The sequence below is a fragment of the Scatophagus argus genome, chromosome 21 (assembly GCF_020382885.2).
Source record: "Scatophagus argus isolate fScaArg1 chromosome 21, fScaArg1.pri, whole genome shotgun sequence".
Classification (NCBI taxonomy): Eukaryota; Metazoa; Chordata; class Actinopteri; family Scatophagidae; genus Scatophagus; species Scatophagus argus.
The window spans coordinates 12,034,730-12,057,565 of NC_058513.1; the positions used below are offsets into that span (position 1 = coordinate 12,034,730).

At 41.7% G+C, this 22,836-nt stretch overlaps 3 protein-coding genes across 4 annotated transcripts; 1 reads left to right on the forward strand and 2 right to left on the reverse strand.

The window, feature by feature from the left end:
* Nucleotides 1-1,128: 1,128 nt before the first annotated feature.
* Nucleotides 1,129-4,562, reverse strand: LOC124052653 (neurogenic differentiation factor 2-like). The gene is made up of 2 exons (XM_046377147.1): nucleotides 4,410-4,562; nucleotides 1,129-2,500 (listed from the first exon to the last, which is right to left on the reverse strand). The coding sequence occupies exon 2, from the start codon at nucleotides 2,485-2,487 to the stop codon at nucleotides 1,414-1,416; it is 1,074 nt and encodes a 357-aa protein (XP_046233103.1). The 5' UTR covers nucleotides 2,488-2,500; nucleotides 4,410-4,562; the 3' UTR covers nucleotides 1,129-1,413.
* A 4,240-nt stretch (nucleotides 4,563-8,802) lies between these two features.
* On the forward strand, nucleotides 8,803-18,223 carry LOC124053052 (protein phosphatase 1 regulatory subunit 1B-like). 2 transcript variants are annotated; one of them, XR_006842100.1, is made up of 6 exons: nucleotides 8,803-9,187; nucleotides 14,803-14,886; nucleotides 15,940-16,015; nucleotides 16,915-17,046; nucleotides 17,152-17,763; nucleotides 17,884-18,223. XR_006842100.1 is itself a non-coding variant. In XM_046377993.1 (5 exons), exons 1-5 carry the CDS (start codon nucleotides 9,059-9,061, stop codon nucleotides 17,277-17,279), a joined length of 549 nt encoding a protein of 182 aa, XP_046233949.1. In that variant the 5' UTR covers nucleotides 8,803-9,058; the 3' UTR covers nucleotides 17,280-18,223. The 2 variants fall into 2 exon arrangements, 1 of the variants encoding a protein (XP_046233949.1); XM_046377993.1 differs by having other exon boundaries at nucleotides 17,152-18,223.
* Nucleotides 18,224-19,382: 1,159 nt separating this feature from the next.
* On the reverse strand, nucleotides 19,383-22,215 carry LOC124053051 (phenylethanolamine N-methyltransferase). The gene is made up of 3 exons (XM_046377992.1): nucleotides 21,976-22,215; nucleotides 21,056-21,266; nucleotides 19,383-20,179 (listed from the first exon to the last, which is right to left on the reverse strand). The coding sequence occupies exons 1-3, from the start codon at nucleotides 22,145-22,147 to the stop codon at nucleotides 19,741-19,743; spliced, it is 822 nt and encodes a 273-aa protein (XP_046233948.1). The 5' UTR covers nucleotides 22,148-22,215; the 3' UTR covers nucleotides 19,383-19,740.
* Nucleotides 22,216-22,836: the final 621 nt, after the last annotated feature.

The window sequence follows — 22,836 nt, forward strand, 5'->3', positions numbered from 1 at the left end:
ACTCAGTGGCAGCTCATTCATGAAAGGCTCTGGATTTTCAAATTGCATTACGTGAACACACTGTAATTTGCAGGCTGTGTTTAATGCATGTGTTTTTATTGTCATACTTTCCTCATGTTGTGCATAAGCAACAGTCCTGCTGAGTAATATTCACAACATCTCAGTCTCACTAATTTTATAGTTTCACCCAAAGTGACATGTAAGGAAATACTTTGGTTTATGAGTTGGTTTAATGAGCTGATTAAAATAAAGTGCAGATTTTTGTCTAAAAAAAAATTGCCATCTAATTCTTTCATGACAAACATTTCAAAGTTGATACCAGTTTTAATGTGTGTTCTACTAATTGTGTCAGTCCTGTCTCCCAGTGTTTATTGGGTTATTTGTGTATTTAACATTGATTAGAAGCGTTGGTTAATGTAATAAGACTATAAAACTGGTCTACACCAGTTCAGATTTCACTGTTCTTTTGTCCTGCTCGTCAAATATTTTAGATGTGACAGGCCAGAGCACTCACACGTACTCAAAATCAAATTGAAAATGATATAGTGTTGTGTAATCCATTTTTCTGCCCTCTAAGTCCATACAATCTTAATTTGCAAAACTTAAGATAAAAATGTTAGAATTTCACATTTATGCACCATAGACAAGATGTTTTAGATTATTATAGATAGAATTAAAATATATTCACCAGAAAAGCAATCAAAGCAAAATTATTTTTATCACATTAATATTTTATCTATTAACTTCACACTCTCCAGAGTTATACTCTTTGAAAATTTGATTTTAATGTTTTATTTAACTAGACAAAAAAGTTGAAGTATTTTTTGGCAATGCCTGTTGAAACCTCAGTTCATATTTGTTTTCTATTTTATTAGAGAAAGAAAGAAAGAAAGAAATCTGACACACAGCTAGACTCCCTCTGATATTAATTCAGACGAGGTTTTTATTTGGGCTTTTTTTCCTTTTTAAATGTTATATTTTTGAGCTGTTTAAGGAAAATGACTGAAGCCACTGCTGGAGGCCTGCATGCCCACGCAGCCAAAAAAAAAAAAAAAAAAAAAAAAAAAAAGAGAGAAAGAAAAAGAGAAAATGTCCCCGTGATGTTCAGAAGATTTGCTCAATCATATCAGAAAAATTATAAAAGACTTTTTATTTCTGTTGTTTGTGTCATAACATGTGTAGGCCTATACATATTTTATGTCAGTTGCACTCATTCTGCATACAGGATATTACTGGACACACTTTGATAGGAAGTACAACAGTATAGGGATGACATCAGTAGAATACAGAAGGGAATCAGGGGACTCTTTCTGCCACCTCCATCTCTTCTCCTTTCAGAACCTCTTGTTTCCCAAACAATATTACACGATATTGGATTGTCACTATTAGATCAATACGTCTGATTGAAAGGGCTCAATTGTGGAAAAAAGCATTGAGATCCTCGTACGGGGGCGCCCTGTCGTGGTGCAAGTGCACATCGTGGAAAGGTGGAATGTTTTCCGAGTGTGCACCTCCGCTGCGCGCTCCTGAGGGCCCAAAGGAGAGGCTGTGGCTGGGTCGAGACGTGGCCAGTCCGGAATAATGCATAGAGTAATGATAGTTCCTGTCTGTCTCAGAAGACTCCTGCTGTCTCCCGGACAGTCCGCCGTTCAGGCAGACGGGCGGGCTGTGCTGGCCCTCGTAGTCCGGGCTGCTATAGTCAGGGGACGTTCCTCCTGGCGGGTACGCGGCCTCGTACCCAGAACCGTAGGAATGGCTCCGTAAGTTAATCGCGCCGGTTCCGGGCTGGTAATGAGGGCTGGAGAGGCGGGAACACCGGTAAGAGTAGGGATGGACGGAGAAAGGAGAGCTGGGCATGTGGAAGCGAGCTCCATCTGAACACTGTTCGGTCAGGAAGTTCCTGGTGTTGAGCTGCAGACAGCCTGCCACCAGGTTAGTGGTGGGCTGGGACAGGCCTTTACACAACATCTGTACGTAGGTCACCACATCTGGACGTTTCCCATTGCGTAAAATCTCCCCAAGGGCTAATATATAATTCTTGGCCAGCCTCAGAGTCTCTATCTTGGAGAGCTTTTGGGTTTTTGAGTAGCATGGCACCACTTTGCGCAGATTGTCCAGCGCAGAATTCAAATCGTGCATGCGCGTCCGCTCCCGCGCGTTCGCCTTCAGCCGACGCACCTTGGAGCGCTCCACGCGCGCCGCCGTCATCTTGCGTTTTTTTGGGCCGCGCTTCTTGGGTTTGTCTCCACCGTTTTCGTCCTCGCAGTCCTCTTCCTCGACATCGTCATCCTCATCGTCGTCGCCGGCCATCTCAGACTCAGCTCGACTGCTGCCTTCCAGTGGCTCGTCCAGGTCGTCCTCCCCGAGATGACAGGGCTCGTGCTCGTCGTCCTTGGCCTTGCAGTCCTCGTTCTCGTTGTCCTCCACCCAGTCAGCCGCGAGCCTCTGGACGTCCGGCAGCACCTCGCTGAACAGACGGCTCAACATCGTGGCAAGCAACCTGCAAGAGAGACACAATCTGAGCTTTAGGCGGGCTCTTTGGCACCCGGATGCGCTTTACGCACCCACAGGTGCGCTGTCAAAGCACGAGAAGCTGCATCAGTGAGCTCCTCTGAGGCCGTAGGCTGTTAATGTCCCGTGCTGAGGGGAAACAGACTACAATTATTATTCCGTAAATGCCTCATACACAGTTGATTAATACCACGATCTGTGATATTAATCAGTGGGGTTTTTAAATTGAGGGCCAGGATTTCTTAAGAGTTTGTTTCATTACCTGTAAGCTTATGTCAGCACACAGCCTGTAGGTCGCAGGTACAGTTTGCATTAAGACACGTTTATCTTATCTTATAGGCTGATAAGATAAGATATGTTTACAGGAAATATTGTAAACCATGCTTTTCATGTTTAGTCTCAAATATGAGGCTAAACTGAACTGGTATCTTTTTATTTTGTTACACGACATATTCCAGAAAGAGTGAATGGACTTAGATTTGAAATAAATAACTAAATACAAATCAGATTATTTTAAAGACATTAAATAACGTTGTGGGCCTCCACATCGCTCTGTGCCCTCTCGCAGACCAGTCCAGGGAGCGGTGCTGGCCTTCCTTTGATGCCCTCCTCCAACCCCCTCCCCCCCAGGGACGCATTAAGGGCGCGGGTCCCTCCTCGGTCCAATAAATTACCAACCTGGACGAATTCCTGCACAATCAGGCGGCACCACAGGATCCCACATAGCATTTATGTCTCTGAATTAACAGAATTTTACGCAAAATGAGGATTTACCTGAAAACATTCCCACTTGAGAGATTCCTGTTTTTAAAAACTGCACGTAATTCAGCCTAAATTGTCGTAGATATTTCAGAAAATGAAATGTTGATAACGACATTGAAATTGTCCTCAGGAAAAAGAGTCTCTGAGGGTTCTTGAAGCCCATTTTGGACACGAGTCGAGACCACACAGGCCACAGAAAAAGGAAAAAAAAACCTTATCTGACTTTTCCTTTTTCTGGATTTTAGTCCGTCTAGACTCTCTCCTGAAAGAGAGCGATGGGTTTTGGATTAGATGTGTCATGATTTAAAAAAAAATTAAACTAAAACGCGTAAAAACCGTCACCAGACCGCGTTTCAATTTAATGTTTGGCCACCATGATTTTCGTTTTGAAAGCTTACTTATTGGAAGTGTTCAGGCTTGACTCAGACTGAAGTTATTTATTAACACCTAAATAAAAATCACTGTAAAAGCTGTATCATCTCCAAATCTCAGCAGATTTTTTTTCTTCCCCAGTAAACTGAGCTCAGATGTGCGCTCGGAGTCCAAGGGCGTATTTTTTTTCTAATCTTGTAAGCACAATGTAATTAATGCCAACCAATACCTTGTCAATTAGCCCGTGTATCTCTATGGAGAATTCTACCCCCACAGTGCGCTGACGCGCGTCGTGCAGGAGCAACACACACTCGCACACACACACACACACACACACACACACACTACAAATTTCCAGTAAAATATAATAAAATAAACTCTCCAGTTCTCGTTTTCTGAGGCAAAGCAAACTGTGCGTACAAAAGTGCCAGAGTGCAGCCCATCTCTAAGGGTTCAGCGCGTATTTGTAGAATTATTTGAATAAAATCTCTCTATATATAAAAAATAACAGAAATAAACGTAGTTGGATCAATATCATCGACGTTACCAGCGATAAAGAGGTCAAAATCAAAGAAAAAAAAATCAGTCTAGTGAGAGAAAAACATCCACGAGATTTGAGAAAGCAGTCCCTAATTTTTGATGGATGCAATTATCTCTGCATTTAATTCCTCCATCACAAGACAACAGGCGCTAACACAAAGACGAAAACAAATCCTGATCCATGTCTGATCGGCCTGATTTCGACTGGAAATTGAGGGACTTACCTCCGCGGTGGAGCTCAGTAACGGGGCAAAGCGGGTTTGTTTACACCATCTCTCTCCGGGTGGGCATCACATCCACACGCCCTGCACGGATGCTTGTGCAGGCGAGGCGCTGTGTTTGTGCTCTCACACCTCTCTCCCTCTCTCTCTCTCTCCCTCCCTCCCTCTCTCTCTCTCTCTCTCTCTCCTCTCCTGCCACCCTGCTCTGTCTTCTCTCTGCTGATGCTGCTGCTGATGCTGCTGCTGCTGCTGCTATCCGCTGCCCAAACGCGTGGAGGGAGCCGTGTGGCACCTCAGAGGCAGGACTGGGTGGGTTACATACCAGCTCTGATGCCAGGCCCATATGGCTGGCACGTCATTGGCAAGAGCCATCACATGAGAGCCGGTGATTGACATGCGGCCGCATTCACAGAGACTGGCTTCCCCCTGGGGGAGAGGGACTCGCCATCTGTCACTGAGCTGAAAGAGAAAATGGAATAAGGAGTGAATGACAAAAAAAAAGAAAGGAAAAAAAAACGGCACTGGATTCAAGCAGCTTCTGTTAGCCTCCATCTTTGCGGAAAGAAACGGGGTTAATCTCATATAGAAGGTTTAGGAAAACAATCCCCTTATGAGAAATAATTAAAGCAATCCTATAATCAGTTTTACAACGGTATCATTTACATTGTTATAAACAGGGCTAATGATATTGTCGCATAAGGAAAAACTGACAAAACCACACATAATCCATGTGATTTATTGAATATTTTATTGATACTGTTAGGAGAAACAGACCAACGTGGAGAATCCATATGCAAGAAGGCAGGTTATCAACCGCAGCAAATTCACAAGACAGAAAACACAAAAGGCCTGGGATAAATAAGGGACCCGCCATAAAGATCAGAGTCAGGGTGCAATTGCCTAAACGAGTCAGTTGAACTGAGCCAAGCAGAGCTTCTTGGTTTGGGTTGCCAGGCTTGGCACAGGTGCCGGTGGGCGGGCTGGTGCCAAAGGTGGCAGAGGCACAGATTGCAGAGAAGGGGCCAGAGGATGGGGCAGGACGAGAGAGAGAGAGAGAGGAATAAGAGAGGAAATGGAAAGGGGAAGGCTTATCATCATCATAATGTTGGTGGGACTTTTTTGGGTTTTTTTTTTTGCATTTTCAGTGAAACAACCACAATGTTTGAATGACTGGATCAAAGTGTTCCTGGTCAGGGTTATCCTGTCCCATCCTCTGCTGATACTGTAAATGCAGGGTCACACACCAGCTGTTTTATCGTTCTGAAGGACACAAATGCAAAGAAATGCTCATCAGTTTGAACGATCTAGTGTTTCAGTCAAAAAAGTCCTCTCAGGTGTCATACAGTTACATCTTCATTAGTGAAATTTATTTCTATGGAGTCTATTCATCTAATTGGCCTTTTGCTAATGAGGAGATTAAGATTCATATCTAAACTAATGATTTTCCTGTATAAATTTGAGGTTTTCTGTTATTATGAGGTATGGTAGAAACCATCATGCAACAAAATGAATGCATCAGTGACAAAAGCTGAATTTTAAAATATGAAATGTCAAAAGTCGCTCTTACAATTAAAACAACAACAACAAAAATAAGATGAGAATCTGGTTAATTGTATCATTATATTCATACTGGCTTTGAGCGACTCAATTTAAAGAGGAAAATGTGAAGGTCAAAATGATTTTTTTTCATGTAAAAAAGGGTGAAACTTAAATCTTAACTCATATTTTCGTGGTCTTATCAGTTTTATGAGTAACCTTAAAATTCTCTGTCACGTCAGTGAGGCTGAGTTCACGCAGGAGCACAGACTCTTGCTTCATGTGCTTTCTCAGGCTGCATGTGGGTGCCATCTACTGGTCATTTAACGCTAGTGCATGTCTGGGGACAAAAAAGACTGAAAGTGATTCAAAAGTCATTTATTTTGCTCAGTATTAAAAAAGATATGCAGTGAAGCTTGGTGTGATGTGTTGTATAGATGTTTTGCTCAGGACAAATTAGAAAGAGTATGTGAGTATGTTTTGAATTTAATGCCTGTTTCTGTACCGCAGTTTTATATTCTGAGACCTTTAAAGATATTGTGGTGTTGTTATATGAAATGTTATTCGAACTGCAAATCTGCTTTTTCCTCTGTATGTTTTCATTTTGTTTTGACATTTTGAATACTGTTTAATACAACAGTTGGTCACGAATGCCAGCTGTAAGTAGTTTGGCACATCCTAGTGGTGGTATGAAAAAATACACAAAGGCCCACAGCAGCGCTCACCATATTATTGATGGTGTCACTGATGGATTACACTGTGTCTATTGTGGCCATCTACCATAATCCTATAGATTATTTCTCTGCAGCTCTGGACATTTTAATGTTATCTGAGTGACTGATTGTAATATGGGGTGTTGGGTGTTTACATACATGCACACCTCTTCTCTTTTTCATTGGAAATATATTGCACCTGGTTTCAGGTGTGTCACATGGTGTTGCAAATGCTCATCAACAGTCCACCTGTTTATTTTTCAAGGACATTGGTTTGAACTGGGAATGAACCGAGCCACAGATGGGCTGTTTTTAAATTTCCAAGATGGAAGTTTTATTTTTCATCTGAGGACTCTCGGCGGAGCTGGCAGAGATTCAGAGCCTTTCTCAAGTTCACTTCAGTGCAGAGTGAACCTGTGGGCAGCTCATGGGAACGGATCAAACGCTGGATCCTCTGGTCACAGGAGAGCCTGAGAGGGAAACGCTTACAATTAGTCTGAGGACAAAAACGTGTGAAACCCTCAGTGAGCAAACACTCTTTTCCTCTGCTCCCTTCATCCTTGTGTCACCCCTTCTTGCCTCCTCCCTCCTTCTCTTGTCCGCTAGTTCACATCGTTAAATGCACCGCAGACTGTAAAGCACTGCTGGTGTGAAGGAACCTCGGCAGCAGGAGTCATTTGAAAGTCTGTGTCAGAGCAATACATTTCTGCCATCCTTCTCCCTCCCCCCACCTCTTTTTGTTTTATATTTGCATAGAAATTTCCACTGTCCTCAAACTTACTCTAAAGCACTCACACATACACACACACACACACCGACACATGCATGCACACTACGCTTTTACCGACTGCCAACACTCAACACGGCGAAGAGAAACTGTTGCCATGGCAATGGATTCCCCAGCTGACTACCTCTTACATTATATTTACAGGACATATGATATAGCTGAGGTAGAGACAGAGCAGTTTTCAATGTAGCTTTGCTAACATTGAAAAATCTGGAGTGTCATCCTCTTCTTCAGGTCTTCATCACAAAACCAGGCTGCAAATGAACACACTGTGTAGATGCAGTACATTTAAGTTTCAAAGTGCTGGCAGAAGGGAAATGTGGGCTGCTGTGTTCTTCAGTTTTTTAGATGGCATACATGAAGTGTTGTCTTGGTTTTAACCTCCAACTCGGATTCAGATGACTTGTAGCAAGAATATTTTTAAAAAAAAACAAAAACAAAACAGCCAGGAGGGAAGTTTCCTAACATTTCTTCTGTGGAAGATAAGATTGAAATTTATTCATTTATTGTTGTACAGAAGTTGCAGTCAAAGGTAGAGAAGAATTTAAATAAAAAAGAACGAATAAAAAAAATATCAAGTGATATTCAGTAACATTAAAAATTGAAAATATAGCCTGTCCAATTCCAAAAAGTATAAAGAAGCTTAATTGTAAGGATCATAAGTTGCTCATATGTCAAGTGGCCTCTTGGTGAGTTGTATAATAGTAGATATTCATTAGAAGTGACATATAAATATGTATTTTGCCCACAACATCAAATCTCAAGTGCATTGGCTTAATTCAATTAATTAATTTAGTTACTATGTTCATGAAATTGCACACGTCCCAAGAGTTACAAAGTTGTGTATAATCTCTTTGAATTCACTTCTATAAATTAAAGAAGTAACCAAGAAGATGCTTTTGTTAGTAAGACACGTTTATATTTGTTTCCATGAGATTCAAAGGTGCTTTCACTTGTTCTGTTATTCTTCTGCATTTGGTGTTTCAAGTATTTTGAGTCTATCATTTAATTTTTTGTTTGTTTGTGGAGACAAACCCTTGTGAAAGTGGGACATTTTAAAATAGACCCTCCTTACAATGCACTGTCATGATTAATAGCCTATCCTCGTAATTCAAAGGACGGGTTTTGAACTTGAGACACTGAAGGCATCTCGTCAGTCTTATTTTCGGCCCATCTCGTGGGAGATGTGCTTTCTGGGCCACTTTTGATCTGCAGTGGATCTGCAGCGAATTTCCAACGGCAAGTGAAAGCATCGTAAAGCTTCAGTACGCTCTCCCAACACAGTCCGGAAAGATTCAGTGGGAGTGGGACGGACAGTGTGTGTGTGTGTGTGTGAGAGAGAGAGAGAGAGAGAGAGGGAGAGAGAGAGAGAGAGAGAGAGGGAGGCAGAGGGACGCGTGAGAGAGCAAGAAACACGCAAAGCTGTCAAACGCAACTAAAGCGGACTGTGGGGCAGCTGGCTGCCGCTGGGCACTCACACCTAAATCATTTTGAACATACAAACCTACTTACCTCGCAGGGTCGAAGCCACTTCACACAGGTGCTGAAGTCGGAAGTGACTGGACTTTTAGTTGGACATCTGGGCGCTTGGCTGTGGAGCTGACGGGCTGGGCGACATGGACCCGCTGCTGCCCGCCGAGACGGACCTGATGGAGCGAGAGGCAGACAAGGATGCGAGGAGGAAGATCCAGTTCTCCGTGCCTTCCCCCGTGCCCACCCAGCTGGACCCGCGACAGGTGGAGATGGTGAGCCCGCATGTGTGACGGTAGCGGTGGTGGCGTGGGTGTATGAGTGTGTGGAAGAATGAGATGAAACTTAAACCAAACTTACTGATTTGTGCAGCCCAAAAGCAAAAATATGATCTCATGAACGCCTGTTTTAGACTGTGACGTTAAAGTGCACGTTTTCAGTCTTATTATATACACGTTTTCATAAAGCAAATGGACTGGGACTACCATTCACCTTGGAAAAAAAGGTAAAAGTCATAAAAAAACATATGAAACATTCTTGCTCCTGACTTCCAAGCGCCTAAGTGAGAGTTGCCCTCTGCTGTGGCATCTGAAGAAAAAGGCCTTCCCAGTTGCCACTGAGGTTGACAGACGCTTACGTAACCAGTCTAGCACGACTTTGCAAAACTCTGTATTTTTGAGTTGGGTGTTTCTCTGAGGGCAGCAGTGTATGGGCAGCGCTGGGATTAAGCTGAGCTGTGCAGCCTCAGTATTATTTATTTATTTATTTTTTTTTTTGGAGGCTTTAAAAGTGATGAGGCATCTCTGCCCTTCAAAGAGAGTGCAAGAGGAGGAGGAAGAGGAGGAGGGAGTGAGGGATAAGACTGAGCTGGTAATGTTAAAAAAATGAGATGATGTTCCTGAGTAATAAAACCTTTCACACATAATGTGAAACAAATTATGGAAGCTTATGATGAACCAAAGCAAAAGCAGGTGAAACATGCTGACCTGCTGGTACACTGTGTTCGTGAAATAGTGCAATGTGAACAGGAATAATGCTGGATATAGTCTGGGAATAAGAGCCCATTAAGGTCGTCAGAGTAAAACTGAGAAAACGTTTGGATACACGTCCCCCCTGAAAACAATGATTTGGGTTGATCGTTTTCTACCACTTTCCAGACACAACACCTTCATGTCTTAATGTCTTAACCCTCTTTGCTGCAGAAGATTTTCAGATTTCATGGGGCATCTGCCTGGACATCTTGTTTCAGCCTGGAATGTAAAAATAATAAATAAATAAATAAAATAAAGCGATAAATCAATAATACAGAGGCAGTCAAATATTTCTCACACATCTGTTGTTTACAGGCCGACTTGCAGTCTCAAAGGCTTCGTCCTGTTTTATTTTCCCCTTCATCCCTTCATTTGCTCATTTAAGCAACCCCGTGTGTCTCAAGCCAAGTCAAATCTTCTTTCTGAAACACTATTTAGATAAAACCAACTAACTTTTAAATACTTACTTATGATAATTTACTGTTCTGAAACAAACTCAGGGATAGGTTTGTGTTACCAATGCTGCTCAGTACTTCAGTAATTCAAGACTACACAGTCTTGAATTATTACATACCTTCCCGTTTTATATCACTGACAGCATCATGTGAATCAGTTTTCCAAGACGTTCTGGCAAAATACCAGATCAAGACCCCATAAGATTACTGCAGATCTTCCACAATGGACATAATTTAAAATCAAAGCAGCAACGCTCCCTGGTAAAGCACATTAAAGGTCGCAGGATTCTCTCTTCGTAATACCTTTCAACATACATCTTGTTTCAGCCATCAAATTGACCCTGTTATTGCAATGAATGGGAGATCCTTCTAGGACCTTATAGGATCACCTGTTGCTAAAAACTGGGGAAAAACCAGCTGGACCATTTGAGGAAATATGGCAACGCTTAACATCCCAATCCAGCCGAGTCATTGAGTTTACAAAACAAGCTTTAAAATCCAGAATTTGGGCAGCTTGCATGAGAATCCCAACTTTTTCTTCCTCTTCCTTACATCCGCACTGCCACTCTGGTGATCAGTAAAACTGCCTGATGGTCATGTCATGTGAGACTTCAGACATGTCTGAATGCTGCAAACCATAACCCTTCTTGACCCCAGCATGTCCAGGTTGCTGCTTCTGGGAAATTTGTTTTAAAGGACTCTGTCTTTAGCTGATTTTTCCACACCACACTGGAGGTAAAACTCTCACAAATGCCCTTGTCATTTGCCACCTGTCCAATAATCTGCCAAAACCCTTTTTATATTCTGAATATATGGTTAATGAATTATTTATTCAAGTATGCTTGCTCACGAGTCTGCACAGTTGTTGTTCATCAAGGCCAATGACGCATCACTAACCTTCTCATACAGCGCCTGAGGTTTGGTCAAGGGTATCTCGTCCCTTTTCTGCTCATTCCTGTCCATTCCCCACTGAAAGTGAGTGAGACCTGTGTGAGTTTCAGCTGGACCGGCCCACATGAAGACTATATGGGGTATGTGTGAGGGTTTAGGTTAAGTTTTCCAAAACACAGCCATAACATTAGCATGTAAATGGAAAACGGAGGCGTGGAAAAAGAAACGGGTAGAGAGATAAGACGAAAGAGTAGGAGGTAATGAATAAAACAAAGCGCTGAGTTGACAAGGACAAGAGGGAGGGAAAAAGAGAAAGATAACTGACAGAAGGCAAGTAAGAAAAGGGAACAGAAAGAAATCATCAGCCAAGGAGCTGACTGATTAAAACCAAAGAGATTAGCCGCTGATGTCTGAGGAGTGAATCAAGGGCAAGGACAGCTAATGCGAAGAACGAATTTTCACCGCAGTATAGCAAAGAGCTCTTATTCAGCAAAGCCAGCATACTCTGCTTTTGTTAATACATTATTCTTATATAACAAAGTGGGCTGGTGGTAGAATATACATAATAACAATACAGTGACTGGCTGAGATTGTCTGGCTAGCAGGAAAAAAGCAGGACTTTGCTTTGGGAAGTTTCCAGTTTCAAGTGCATATGTGCACAGCATGTGTTTGTCTGTACGTGTATGTGTGTGTGTGTGTGTGTATGTGTACAGTAGCTGTTGTGCTGCAACATGACTGTATTTCCAGTCAAGTTCCCAGGTTGATAAGGGATAACATCAGACGCGACGCTTTTTAATCAACCCTCATCCACTTTTAGAAATTCTTCACTGGAAAACAAAAGGTCAAATAGCAGTAGTGGGTTTCATTTATCTTTTCTTGAACATCAAATCAAGCTCAGCACGGGATTATTCACAGAATAAATTGAAAGCATTGACTGAACACAGTCAGGGATTTATGCTTGCATGGTCTTAATTTTTAAGTGGATAGGTTCTTTCTGCATAAAGGGGTCTTTGGGACAGTGTGCACACCCAGTGTTGTGCATTGCAACCATCTAGATTAATGCATTGAAAATGATTGTTAGGTAACAACGAAGGTCGTCCAGGGTACCAAAAACGAGGCAGAGGATTAGTGATTTATATGTGAACGCCATACGTAAGCAGCACAGTGCAGTTCCAGTTGCCATGTTTCTGTAATAAAACTGCAGAAAATTAAAATAGAATATTTTATTAACACATCAGGCGCAGAGTGTCTGGCCCAGCTGTTCTCACTGGCCATGTTATGGTGCCATGTGACTGGTCGCACCAAAATGAATTACTTGATATGTTGTTTTTTGATGTGCCTAACTTCATTAAGTTTTATACAGCCTGCGAAAACACAAATGATGATGTACCAAACCTTGAGAGATCTTTCACTGGGTGCACAGATACTCCTTGTGCAGCAAAGTTGGGTGCGTTCAAGATGTAATTTTTATGAACTGAAAATGACGTTTTTGAACGGTGTTTGAGTGAAGCTCAGTTGTCACTAAAAACTATTTCTACGATCACGATAACTTGTAAAAACAGTCCATAAAACACAGCCAACATTGTATCCTGAATGTTGTGTACTGTCATTTCAATCAAAGCTGAATTATTGAAATTTGGTTAGGTTAGTAAAAACATCTCGCATGTCAGGACAACAGCTTCAATAAATGTTTAAAAATGAATGAAAACAGCTCAGTGTGGTACTCAGAGAGCTACTGGCCTTCCTAACCTTAAGCCAGCATGGATAAAACCAAAAGTCAGAACATCCAAAATAGTATCTAATAGCATCCAGTTACATACTGCTCACATACACTTAGAAATATGATACGGTTATGTCCTGTGTGCTAAAGTGAAACATTTTACAAAACCAGGGACATGAATCCACTCCCAGCCAGATGCTGAGAAACAGATTAGTAACAGATAAAATCGGTCTTTCAGTGGAGCTCCGCTGAGGTACTGCAGGTATGCACTGGATTTTCAGACATGCTTAAGGACCTGATGAACATACTACGTTCCCTCCAGGTGCATGGTGCTCTGGCAGCCATGTTAACAAAACACTCAGAAAAGGTCACTGAAAAAGGCTCTCAGACAGGCGCTTAACCCGCGGCTTGGTCCTTAGACTGCACACGTTTGTTGTTCCCGAGAGTGTGTGAGTGTGCCGATTACTGCATTCAAGTTTTCGACCTCTAATTGGACGCCTTGCAATTCCTATTAACCCCACCCCAAATTGCAGGATATTTAATTCTAGTGTCTGTTCGATGAATATTTATGCATCCAACCTGCAGAGTGAAGCAGAAGCAAGAGAGTTACTCCAGAGTGAGAGCTACCCACACATTTCATGCCTACACTCTTAGCTGTGATTGGCTTGGCAACCCCTCGTACCTCACAACAACCTTATTACCATAACACGTAACAAAACAGAGAGAGTGATGAGTCTATTGTGTATTTCGTAACACTTTTTGTTATTGTTATCCAGGAGAAGAAGAGGGTGTTTTATTGTTTATTATTTTCCTTTTAAATCACAGGTTAGTTTTGACTTGGATTTCAATCAAGAAGATGCATGAAAATAAGAATTTCAGTGGAAAAAAAATTAAGTATTTGAAATGAAATGTACTTAGTTCGCAGAATGGAGCTTTTCAGTGTTGAGATGGAACTAAATTCCACCAATGTATATGCTATAATCAGTGACAATGCATTTTATATAAACTAATCATTTGTTTTGTATGTCAAATCCCAATCGTTCAGAGTAAAGCAGCATAAAGTACTACTAAAGATTTGAGACTTTAAAGTTATATTTTGGTGCATATACTATAAGTTGCATAGCTGTTAGCTTCTGTGAGTCACTCTGCTTCTTACATGGAACACATGAGGATGAGGACTCATCAGCAATGCAATGAGAGGAGGTTGTACCTAACAAGAGCTCGAGTGTAACAGATCAGCAATAACAATGACTGCAATGACAGCCAGAGATCAATTTAATAAAATATTCATAACCCTTACATCATTTGCTAAAGGAGTAACTGAAATATTCCAACATTAGTTGGGACAGAAGAAAAAAACTATCATGACGTGAAAAAGCCACCACCAGTCGGTGAAGGTTAAAGGGCTGTTATTTGGCAGTATGTCCAAGAGGGTTTAAGTGGAAATTGACAGGCATGTGAAGGTAAAATAACACATCAGACAGAAGAATTGAAAATTGAATGATTACATCCAAGTGATGGGAACATGCAGTAAAACAGTGAGCAAATTTAACTAATCCACCCTCCGCCTATGACAAGATATAATCCTCATTCTGGTATGTTCTGGACAACAATCTTTTCAGTGTTGTTATGTAATGATGTGCATTTTTCATTGCATTGTTGTCACATTAAAAAAAATAAATCCCACTGCAGACATCAAGAAGCACAAGGCTGAATAAAAGACTGTCGATATCAAACGGACATGAATTCACGTGATTTGATAAAAGAGTTTGTCTTTCTTTCTCTCTGCGAAGATACGACGTCGAAGGCCGACACCAGCCACGCTCTTCAGGCTGACAGACCCGCCGTCACCAGAGGAAGACGTCGTCCCCCACCAGGTAGATCAGCTGGTTTTCACTATTGGTGCCTTAAAAATCCCCCAGATTTTCAGAATCAAAGAGGCTGGAGTCACTCATCAGTTTGAATCAAGTTTAAATGATTTCATCAATGGTAGAGATACGCTTTCTTTCAGTGTGTTTTTAGTGAGGTGCATTTAGGTGAATTTATTGTTTTCTTGACTCAGTTCTGTTCATAAATTGAATGCTGCACTCTGTTCTCTGGGCTTGTAGGAAAGTGTTCTTAGAAATGCTGCAGATGTTTTATGGAGGCAGTAGTGTGTTTGTAGGATGCTAATGAGTGGGTGCATTCACAGGAATAGGACTGAGGAGCCCGAATGCAGACAAATTCACAAACAAGGTAAGCAGGTAGGAAAAAGAGAAATCTACTAAAGACAATATCCTGGAACAGGTTTATAAGCTGGAAACAGAATGGCAGTTTCAACAGTCAAACAAATCCGAGAGGACGAGACAGGTGAACAGGTCAGGAAGACGAGGACAGGTAACAAGACAGCAGGAACGAGTTCAGATGACAACATGACAAGCTGGCAACAAAAAAGCAGAGCGGAGAGATGGTTATATACACCACGGATGATTTAAAAATGTGAGCAGATGCGTGTGGAAGTCAGGTGACCAGGATGGATGGTGAAGTCAGAGGACGGACAGGTGGAGAATGACAGGTCTGGAAGCTTTGTTAGAAAGGCAAGGGCCTCGCAAAGGTGAGACAGAGACAGGAAGCAGACAGCATCTGTAACTGACTGAATGAATACCTTTTAGAATTTATGCTTCTCCTCTTTACTTTGTTAGATGCAGATGTTTTGTTTCTCTTGTGTCTCTCTTCTATTAGACCTTTTCCTCCTGAAGCAACGTCTCATCTCTGCAGCCATTCCGCTATGTTGCCAACAATTTAAATATAGCAAAATAAATAGCCATATTTCATTATTTATCTGAGGATACAACACTGTGGGGCCGAGTATGTCATTTTGAACATCTCCGCTGATGTGACGCTAACTTTTATTATTTAGAAATCATGATTTGGATGTTTTGCTTCTGCAGTGGGTTCTGGGGGAAAATGGAGCCTTGAAAGCCAAACTTGTTCACACGTCAACCTACCAGCCACCCTCACTCAAAGGTAAATTCACTGTCTTGAACATGTTTGCGTGCGTTTCGCATATATGTTCTGATTTACGTAACAAATGACATGAAATGAAAGAATTTGCAAGCCCTAATTCTGCTGTGGCAACTGACATGTGACATGTGGTCTGTATCTGTTTGGAATATGTGCATGGCCAAAAATCGCAGTGAGAGGTGTGTGTCTCTCTCTCTTTGTGTGTGTGTGTGTGTGTTATGTGAGATTAGGAGCAGAGACAGCTGTGAGTCTGCTCTGGATCATCCTGGATTATAGGATGGGCACACAGCTGCAACATGCTCCCACACACACACACACACAAATACACACAAATTATAAATGCACAAAAACATTACTATTTGATATAGATATGTGTATAATGTGTTATTTGTCATATTTTGTTTTGTGGGAGTTGTGAATTTAACCCTGGTAATCTGTGCTGTTGCTGCTTAAAATGTTTGTTTTTCTGAAAATGTGTTGGTGCGATTAATTGCATTCCTATGCTCATAATGTTTTGTTTTGTTTGGGTTTTTTTGACATAAACACCACCTATACCTGGTGTCAACACAAACATATTATCAGTGCCTAAATGAAAAGTCAAAACATCTGACTGGTTGAAAAAGCATTAAAGATCAAGCAGACAAAGTTAACAACTTGGTGGTGAACATACATGAGCATTTAGCAACTGAAGAAACTAAGACAGAACTAAAACTGTGAATAAATGAGTGAATATTTGACTGGACCAAAACACGACTTCAGACGAATGACATTGTTGCTGTATTGCAGGTTTGAAAAGCCAGAAAGAAAATGAAAACATAAATCACTTTCTCCATCTACCTGCCCAGTGTTTGTCCATCATCATCATATAAAGGAGTAATTTGTTCTATTTCCTGTATTTTCAGCTGTCCAGAGAATGGCCCAGGCCCACCTGTCCTCCCTGGACATGTCTTCTGTGGACAAAGAGGAACCCTTTTCAGGGGAGGAAGAGGAGCAACAAGAGAAAAAGAAGAGCCAACAGACAGACTCAGCTACAGGTGGGTCGGATATGTTTTTCGCATTATGACATTTTTCTATCTAATGCGGACATTTGACACACACGTAGACATTGCTTACATTTCAGAAACCTCCTTTCTTGTCAGATCTAAGGGAAGAAAGCAAACCACTCAGGGTTCAGTTTGCTCCGCCGGACAATTTGACAGAAGGTGTTGACCTCAGCTGTCACCACGCCGACAAAGAGGAGGAAAAAGAGGAAGGAAGAGGAGAATGACAAAAGAAGAGGACTCAGATGGAGGCAAAGCGTTAGTGTGGAACAGGCTTGCATTGCACACATACGGGTTGTACGTGTGCATGCATGGGTGTGTGTATATGAGTGTGTGTTATCTGGGTTTGTAAGTGTGTGCACGCATGTGACAAAAGAGCTGAATGTAGACAAATGAGGGTGAGAGAGAGAGAGAGAGAGAAACAGGGAAGGCTTTGGAGAATATTAATGAGCAGCTTTACGGAAATGTTTAACCTGAGACTTTTAACTGACTTTCAGTCAGTCGAGGAAGCCAGGCCTAAAAACCAACAAGCCAAGGACGTGGCACAAGAAATATGAGAACTGAAGCATAAGTAAATGTTCAACAGGATTCAACAGAATTTGGAGACTTCTGAGTTTTCCAGGAAAACTATATCCCTGTGTGAAGAATCCGATTTTAGTGATACTGGTGCTGAAACACGCATCCCAAGAACAATTACAATGACCAGAGATGGTGGGTTATTGTACATGATGCACCATGTTACTTGATATACTAAAGTATGATGAATACAGGGTATACAGTAATCAGAAACTGTCATAACTGTGCTCTCTGTTTGTTTCTTCATCCTTACAGACATTTGTGTGCAAGGTCAAGGAAATCAGAGAGTGGATTACAGACAGTTTGAGCGCAGCCACAGCAGACCAGATTAAATCATATCAGACTAATCCAACTAATCACAATGATGCAGCACAATTTTTCTGGTTTGACGTTATGACCAGGATTTTTGTAACATGGCGATTAACAGGCTTGATCTGTTTGGGATGATAGAGATGATAGGTGGGAAACGAAGGAAGATGTATTTTTTCAGAAACAGTATATTAATATATATGATGAGCGTGAAGATTCAGTTTTGATCTTGCATATAAATGATGTTTTGTGTTGGTTGCTAATAAAATAATTACAATGGGCTTTTGGTGATTGTGTGGTTGTACTGTATGTCTGTAGAATCGATCTGTAATAATCATATTTGTTCAATCACAACATGGAGTCAACATATAAGATGTTCATGTTACTATGAATGCTTGACTACAGCAAATGACAGTTTGTTTACATGAGGACCCTGCACAGGGTTGGTGGACAGGTGGGTCTGCCTCGTGACCTCCATTCTGGTTTATCCCTGGGGTGTTCAATGGGGTTGAGGTCGGGGCTCTGTGTGGGCCGGTTGGGTTCTTCCACACCTGACTCATCCGGTCATGTCTTTGTGGACCTTGATTTGTGTGCTTGGGTGGAGTCGTGTTGGGGGCTGTTGCACCAGGGTTGGAGGCATAGCGTTGTCCAAAATGTCTTGGTGTGCTGGAGCATTAAGATTTCTGTTCACTGGAACTAAGGAGCCAAGCCCAACCCCTGGAAAACAGCCGTATACCACACCTGAATTCAGTAATAAAGCGGTGTGTCTGAATACTTTTGGCTATGTAGTGTATTTAAAATCCCTTAAAATTAGCCAAGAAAACACACAAATTCCCATTTTGCTTACACCGCATGTTTCCCTTCATCCTCATCAAAGTCTGGGCAATGATTTAGGTGTGTTATGAGGCAGGTACTGACTCTCAGCTTTTAAAACCTCTAACTGCGCATTATCAATCATATTCATTAAGGTTCACATCTTATATGACATTTAAAAAATGATACAAAGTATTAAGATTAACCCATAGGATTATAATGATGTGAGTTGGCTGATTTTTTGAAAAGCATTTTTAGCAAATTTACTCTGCCTCAGTTTATTTCAGTATCAGCAGCACAATTACATCAACATAATGTAGCCAGTCTCAGATAAGAGGACATCATGAAGTCTTCATTGTTGCTGCCCTGACTTTATTCACTTCATCACAAATGACTGGCAACTCATCAGTATTTTAACTGAATAGCAGTTAATTGCACAAAAGTATATAACATATTAAAATATACTGTTTACAAACAGTTTGAAAGGCATTATTTTATGATATTATATGATATGCTGAAAATAAAAATTCAAGCATGACATTCTTGATGCTGCAGTTGCTATATTTGAACTGCAGGAGGCGATGTGTAATTACATTTCCAACCATGAGCGCTCCTCTGGCAGCAAAAGTTGGTGTCACAAATGTACTCAACCGCAGACATTTATTGGACTAATAAGATAAAATGGAATAGAGTTAAATTTATAATTTACCTGTTTGTGTCTCAGCATTTTCCCCTACAGAGTCAGATTCAAAGTAACATCTCACCCAGAATAAGGAAAATAAAAAAAATACTAATATGGGTGGTTATTATTTAAACATCACCAGAAATAACAGAATTATTGGTTAAATAAAAGCACAACCAAGAATCGCTTGCTATGCTAAAACATACATTTACCTCAGCTTAATATATAATACTTTCATCTGTACGAATGCTTTTCAGACTTTCTACCTTAATACCCTTAAACCTTTGTCTTTTCTCCCACTTTACCTTTTAATCCTTTCTTGCCTTTACGAAAAACACACCAGTCACATCATCCACCCCCACCCTCATGTCCTGGGACAGCGTGTAAACCTCCAGCCTGATCAGCGTGTAGCCCGTCTCCTTCAGACTATCACAGACCTGGGCCTCATTCAGTGGGACCACTGGAATCTTCACCCCAGGCCCACCGAAATAGTAACTCTCCCCCAGGGCTCCGATGAGCAGGAGGTGGCCACCGGGCCGCAGGAGCCTCCCAATGTGGCCCAGGGCCCTGGTGAAGGCGGCCAGGTTAGGGCTGACGCTCTCCAGGCAGAAGCAGGACACGAGACAGTCGGCCCCTGCTGAGGGAAGGGCATCGTGGGCCAGAGGCTGAGGGCGGTGCACGTCAATTGGGACGATGTCCTTGACCACCTGACGTAGTTTGGCAGCTTTCTCTGTCCATTCAGAGGGCCTGGTAAAGACAGTAAATCGCCAAATTGGATAAAATATCTGTCATAAATGTACCACACAGCATAACTCTGCCTTGCATGATAGTGATGTGGGTGTTAATTAGCTATTCTGGTGGCATAGCTCTACAGATGGCAATGATGGTCAGCCAGTCCACCTGTTTGCTTTGAAATGCTGTTCGTTGTTTGAAATGAAATGTTTTACATGCATTCACAGTCTCCCCTGACTTTCCTGCAGTGTTACCAGCTGATTGAAGCCTTCGCTTATCCACTGAAATAGCTCTACATCTACCAGATGAACTGGAATGGAATTTGGTAACAACATTGACATCTAAATAATTTATCTTACTGACTTCGGTGACTTTTTCTGTAGCGTAAGGTTGGCGTGTTTTGAGTGAAATGTCAACAAGTGATTGTTATCAAATCTGGCACATTTATGGACTGTAATCAGTCAGTACCATCAATAAGTCAGTTCTTAATTTGTTGTATGCCTTCTTATCAAACTGACTTTCCAAATCAGGGCACTTTTATTATTGTCACAGTCGGCACAGTACAGGCAGAGGGTGAGAATAAACGTGAGCTCTGCTGGCACTTAAAAGAAGGTCACTGATTAAATCTTATGATTGTGAAAGCAGTTATGGGGGGAACATGTTAGGAGAGAGAAGCGTATAAAGCTTCTCTTCAGTGCTCCTGATCTATTTGAAGCAAAAAGGTTTCACTTGGTGCTCTTTATTGTTTCACAATAGAGGGAATCTCTTTTATTCTTTTATCCTGATGATGACACTAGTCCATCCATCATTTCTGAGAAGCTGAGAACCAAGTGACTGATATTTCAAGATATCTCAAGCCTTCTGACAGAGCGTTAAGGGACCTGATCGTACCGTCGTCCCTCCAGCTTGCAGACGTGCTGCAGGTAGGGAGTCCAGTCCAGGTTACAGCCTTCCTCATCCTGGAGCCAGTGCCTCAGCTCCTGCCTGTTTACCTCCAGGAAGTCTGTGAGGAGCACCTTGTTGAAAACCTCACAGCCACTCAGCACCTGGTACAGGGTGGGACCCGACCCAATGTCCACCAGCAGCTCACCACTCACATCGCCTGAACAGGTAGACAAGAGAAAGCCAAAGAGAGAAAAGCAGAGAGTTTGCCCAAAAGCCTTGATTAATATTAATTAATCATCCAGAGCTGAAGGATTAAATCCTAACATCAGAAAAAGATGTTTGGGTTTAAGGAGGTGTACCTACTTACTTACTTACTTACTATGATAAGATAAACTGCAAAGAGGAATAAGGGCAAGTAAATTTTTAGATCTAAAAATTGCAAAAATTTCAGTGAGCGTGTGGTTTTAGCATCAGTCAAAGCTGATCACAAAATGTCTCCTTAGTTATATATAACTAACTCAAAATTAACTTGAACATTTATGTCATGTTGTTAGACCACACCCTGTGAAGCCTGTGCCACATACTCCGGAATAGTTTGTTGTACCATTTTGTGGAGATTAAATGGACCGACTTCAGGAGTGAGAGATAGAAGAACAGAGGAAATAAACTGTTTGCTTCCAGAAATGATTACTGTCCAATATTCAGAACATTTCCCTCTCATAGAAGTTAAAGCATTGGTTTGAAACTAAACCAAAGAATTATTATTATTGAAGCAACTGCACAATTTAAAATACAGCAGCAATATAAGAGATTATCCTAGTAGTTTTTAATCAGCTCATACATTTAACTTCCTTTTATTTGCTTTATATTGAGCACAAATGAAGTGTTTTGGGATGATTACACAATCGGTCATCTCGTCTTCTTACCTTCGGTGAATGCTCTATGCAGGCACGCCAGTTTCCAGGGCACAATGCTGTCCTTCCTCTCAAAATCAGCTCTTGGCGGAGTGTAGTTATACTGTAGATATGCTGCGGGATCAAACCTCTCGTAGCAGGCTGCCATGGCCCCTACTCCATTCTCTGTTCCCTTTTCTTCCATCCTCCCCGTTTTCGTTGTGCCTCTGCCTAACACCTGTGTTTAATGGTCAGCCCTCAGGAGCACCACTGCCCCAACGACTGTCTTATATACCAGCACATGTGGGTGCATCTTTGTCCATATGTGTGTGTCAGTGCTTTGGGCCACTCTCAGTTTCATGGGCAAAGATAAGCAATCCCGTTTTTGGGCTCGTGTTGCTGCCTGATAGCATTTGTTCTGTTCATTCTCCCTGCCCTGCAGCACTGATACCATCAGATCAGGGGGCTTCCTCCAACACTAGACCCACTAATGGACTCCTCACATGGCTTTCAGGCCCTCCACCCACCTCTCAGAGGCCCTCCATATCTCCACAATCATTCTACAGGGCTTTTTAAACACAACAATAGAGCAGGTTTGACTTAGTCAGCCCTGTTTGAAAGGCACAGACAGGTCTATCTCTGAGACAGATTTGTCTCCATCTTTGTCGGCCATTTTACTTTGGTGGTGTTTGTATCGAGTGGTGGAGAGATGGCAACGGTGAAGGGAAAGTCCCCAGTGTTTACAGATGATTCTAGACAACTGCAAAAACAGGGGCTGTCAGAGCATTCACAGAGAGGCTGTTTATTGCTATTATTTTCTAACAAGACTTTTCAAAATGTAAATGGAAGAGTGACCAATGATATATTTTGACGCTCATTCGAAAGCTTAGAAAA

Excerpts from the sequence above, each read along its gene's own strand:
- LOC124053052 (XM_046377993.1), top strand. The coding sequence starts at position 9,059 with ATGGACCCGCTGCTGCCCGCCGAGACGGACCTGATGGAGCGAGAGGCA. Across the intron at positions 9,188-14,802 it reads ACCCGCGACAGGTGGAGATG|ATACGACGTCGAAGGCCGAC; the intron begins GTGAGCCCGCAT and ends CTCTCTGCGAAG. Across the intron at positions 17,047-17,151 it reads ACAGACAGACTCAGCTACAG|ATCTAAGGGAAGAAAGCAAA; the intron begins GTGGGTCGGATA and ends CTTTCTTGTCAG.
- LOC124052653 (XM_046377147.1), bottom strand. The coding sequence starts at position 2,487 with ATGTTGAGCCGTCTGTTCAGCGAGGTGCTGCCGGACGTCCAGAGGCTC.
- LOC124053051 (XM_046377992.1), bottom strand. The coding sequence starts at position 22,147 with ATGGAAGAAAAGGGAACAGAGAATGGAGTAGGGGCCATGGCAGCCTGC. Across the intron at positions 21,267-21,975 it reads GCATAGAGCATTCACCGAAG|GCGATGTGAGTGGTGAGCTG; the intron begins GTAAGAAGACGA and ends CTACCTGTTCAG. Across the intron at positions 20,180-21,055 it reads TGCAAGCTGGAGGGACGACG|GCCCTCTGAATGGACAGAGA; the intron begins GTACGATCAGGT and ends TGTCTTTACCAG.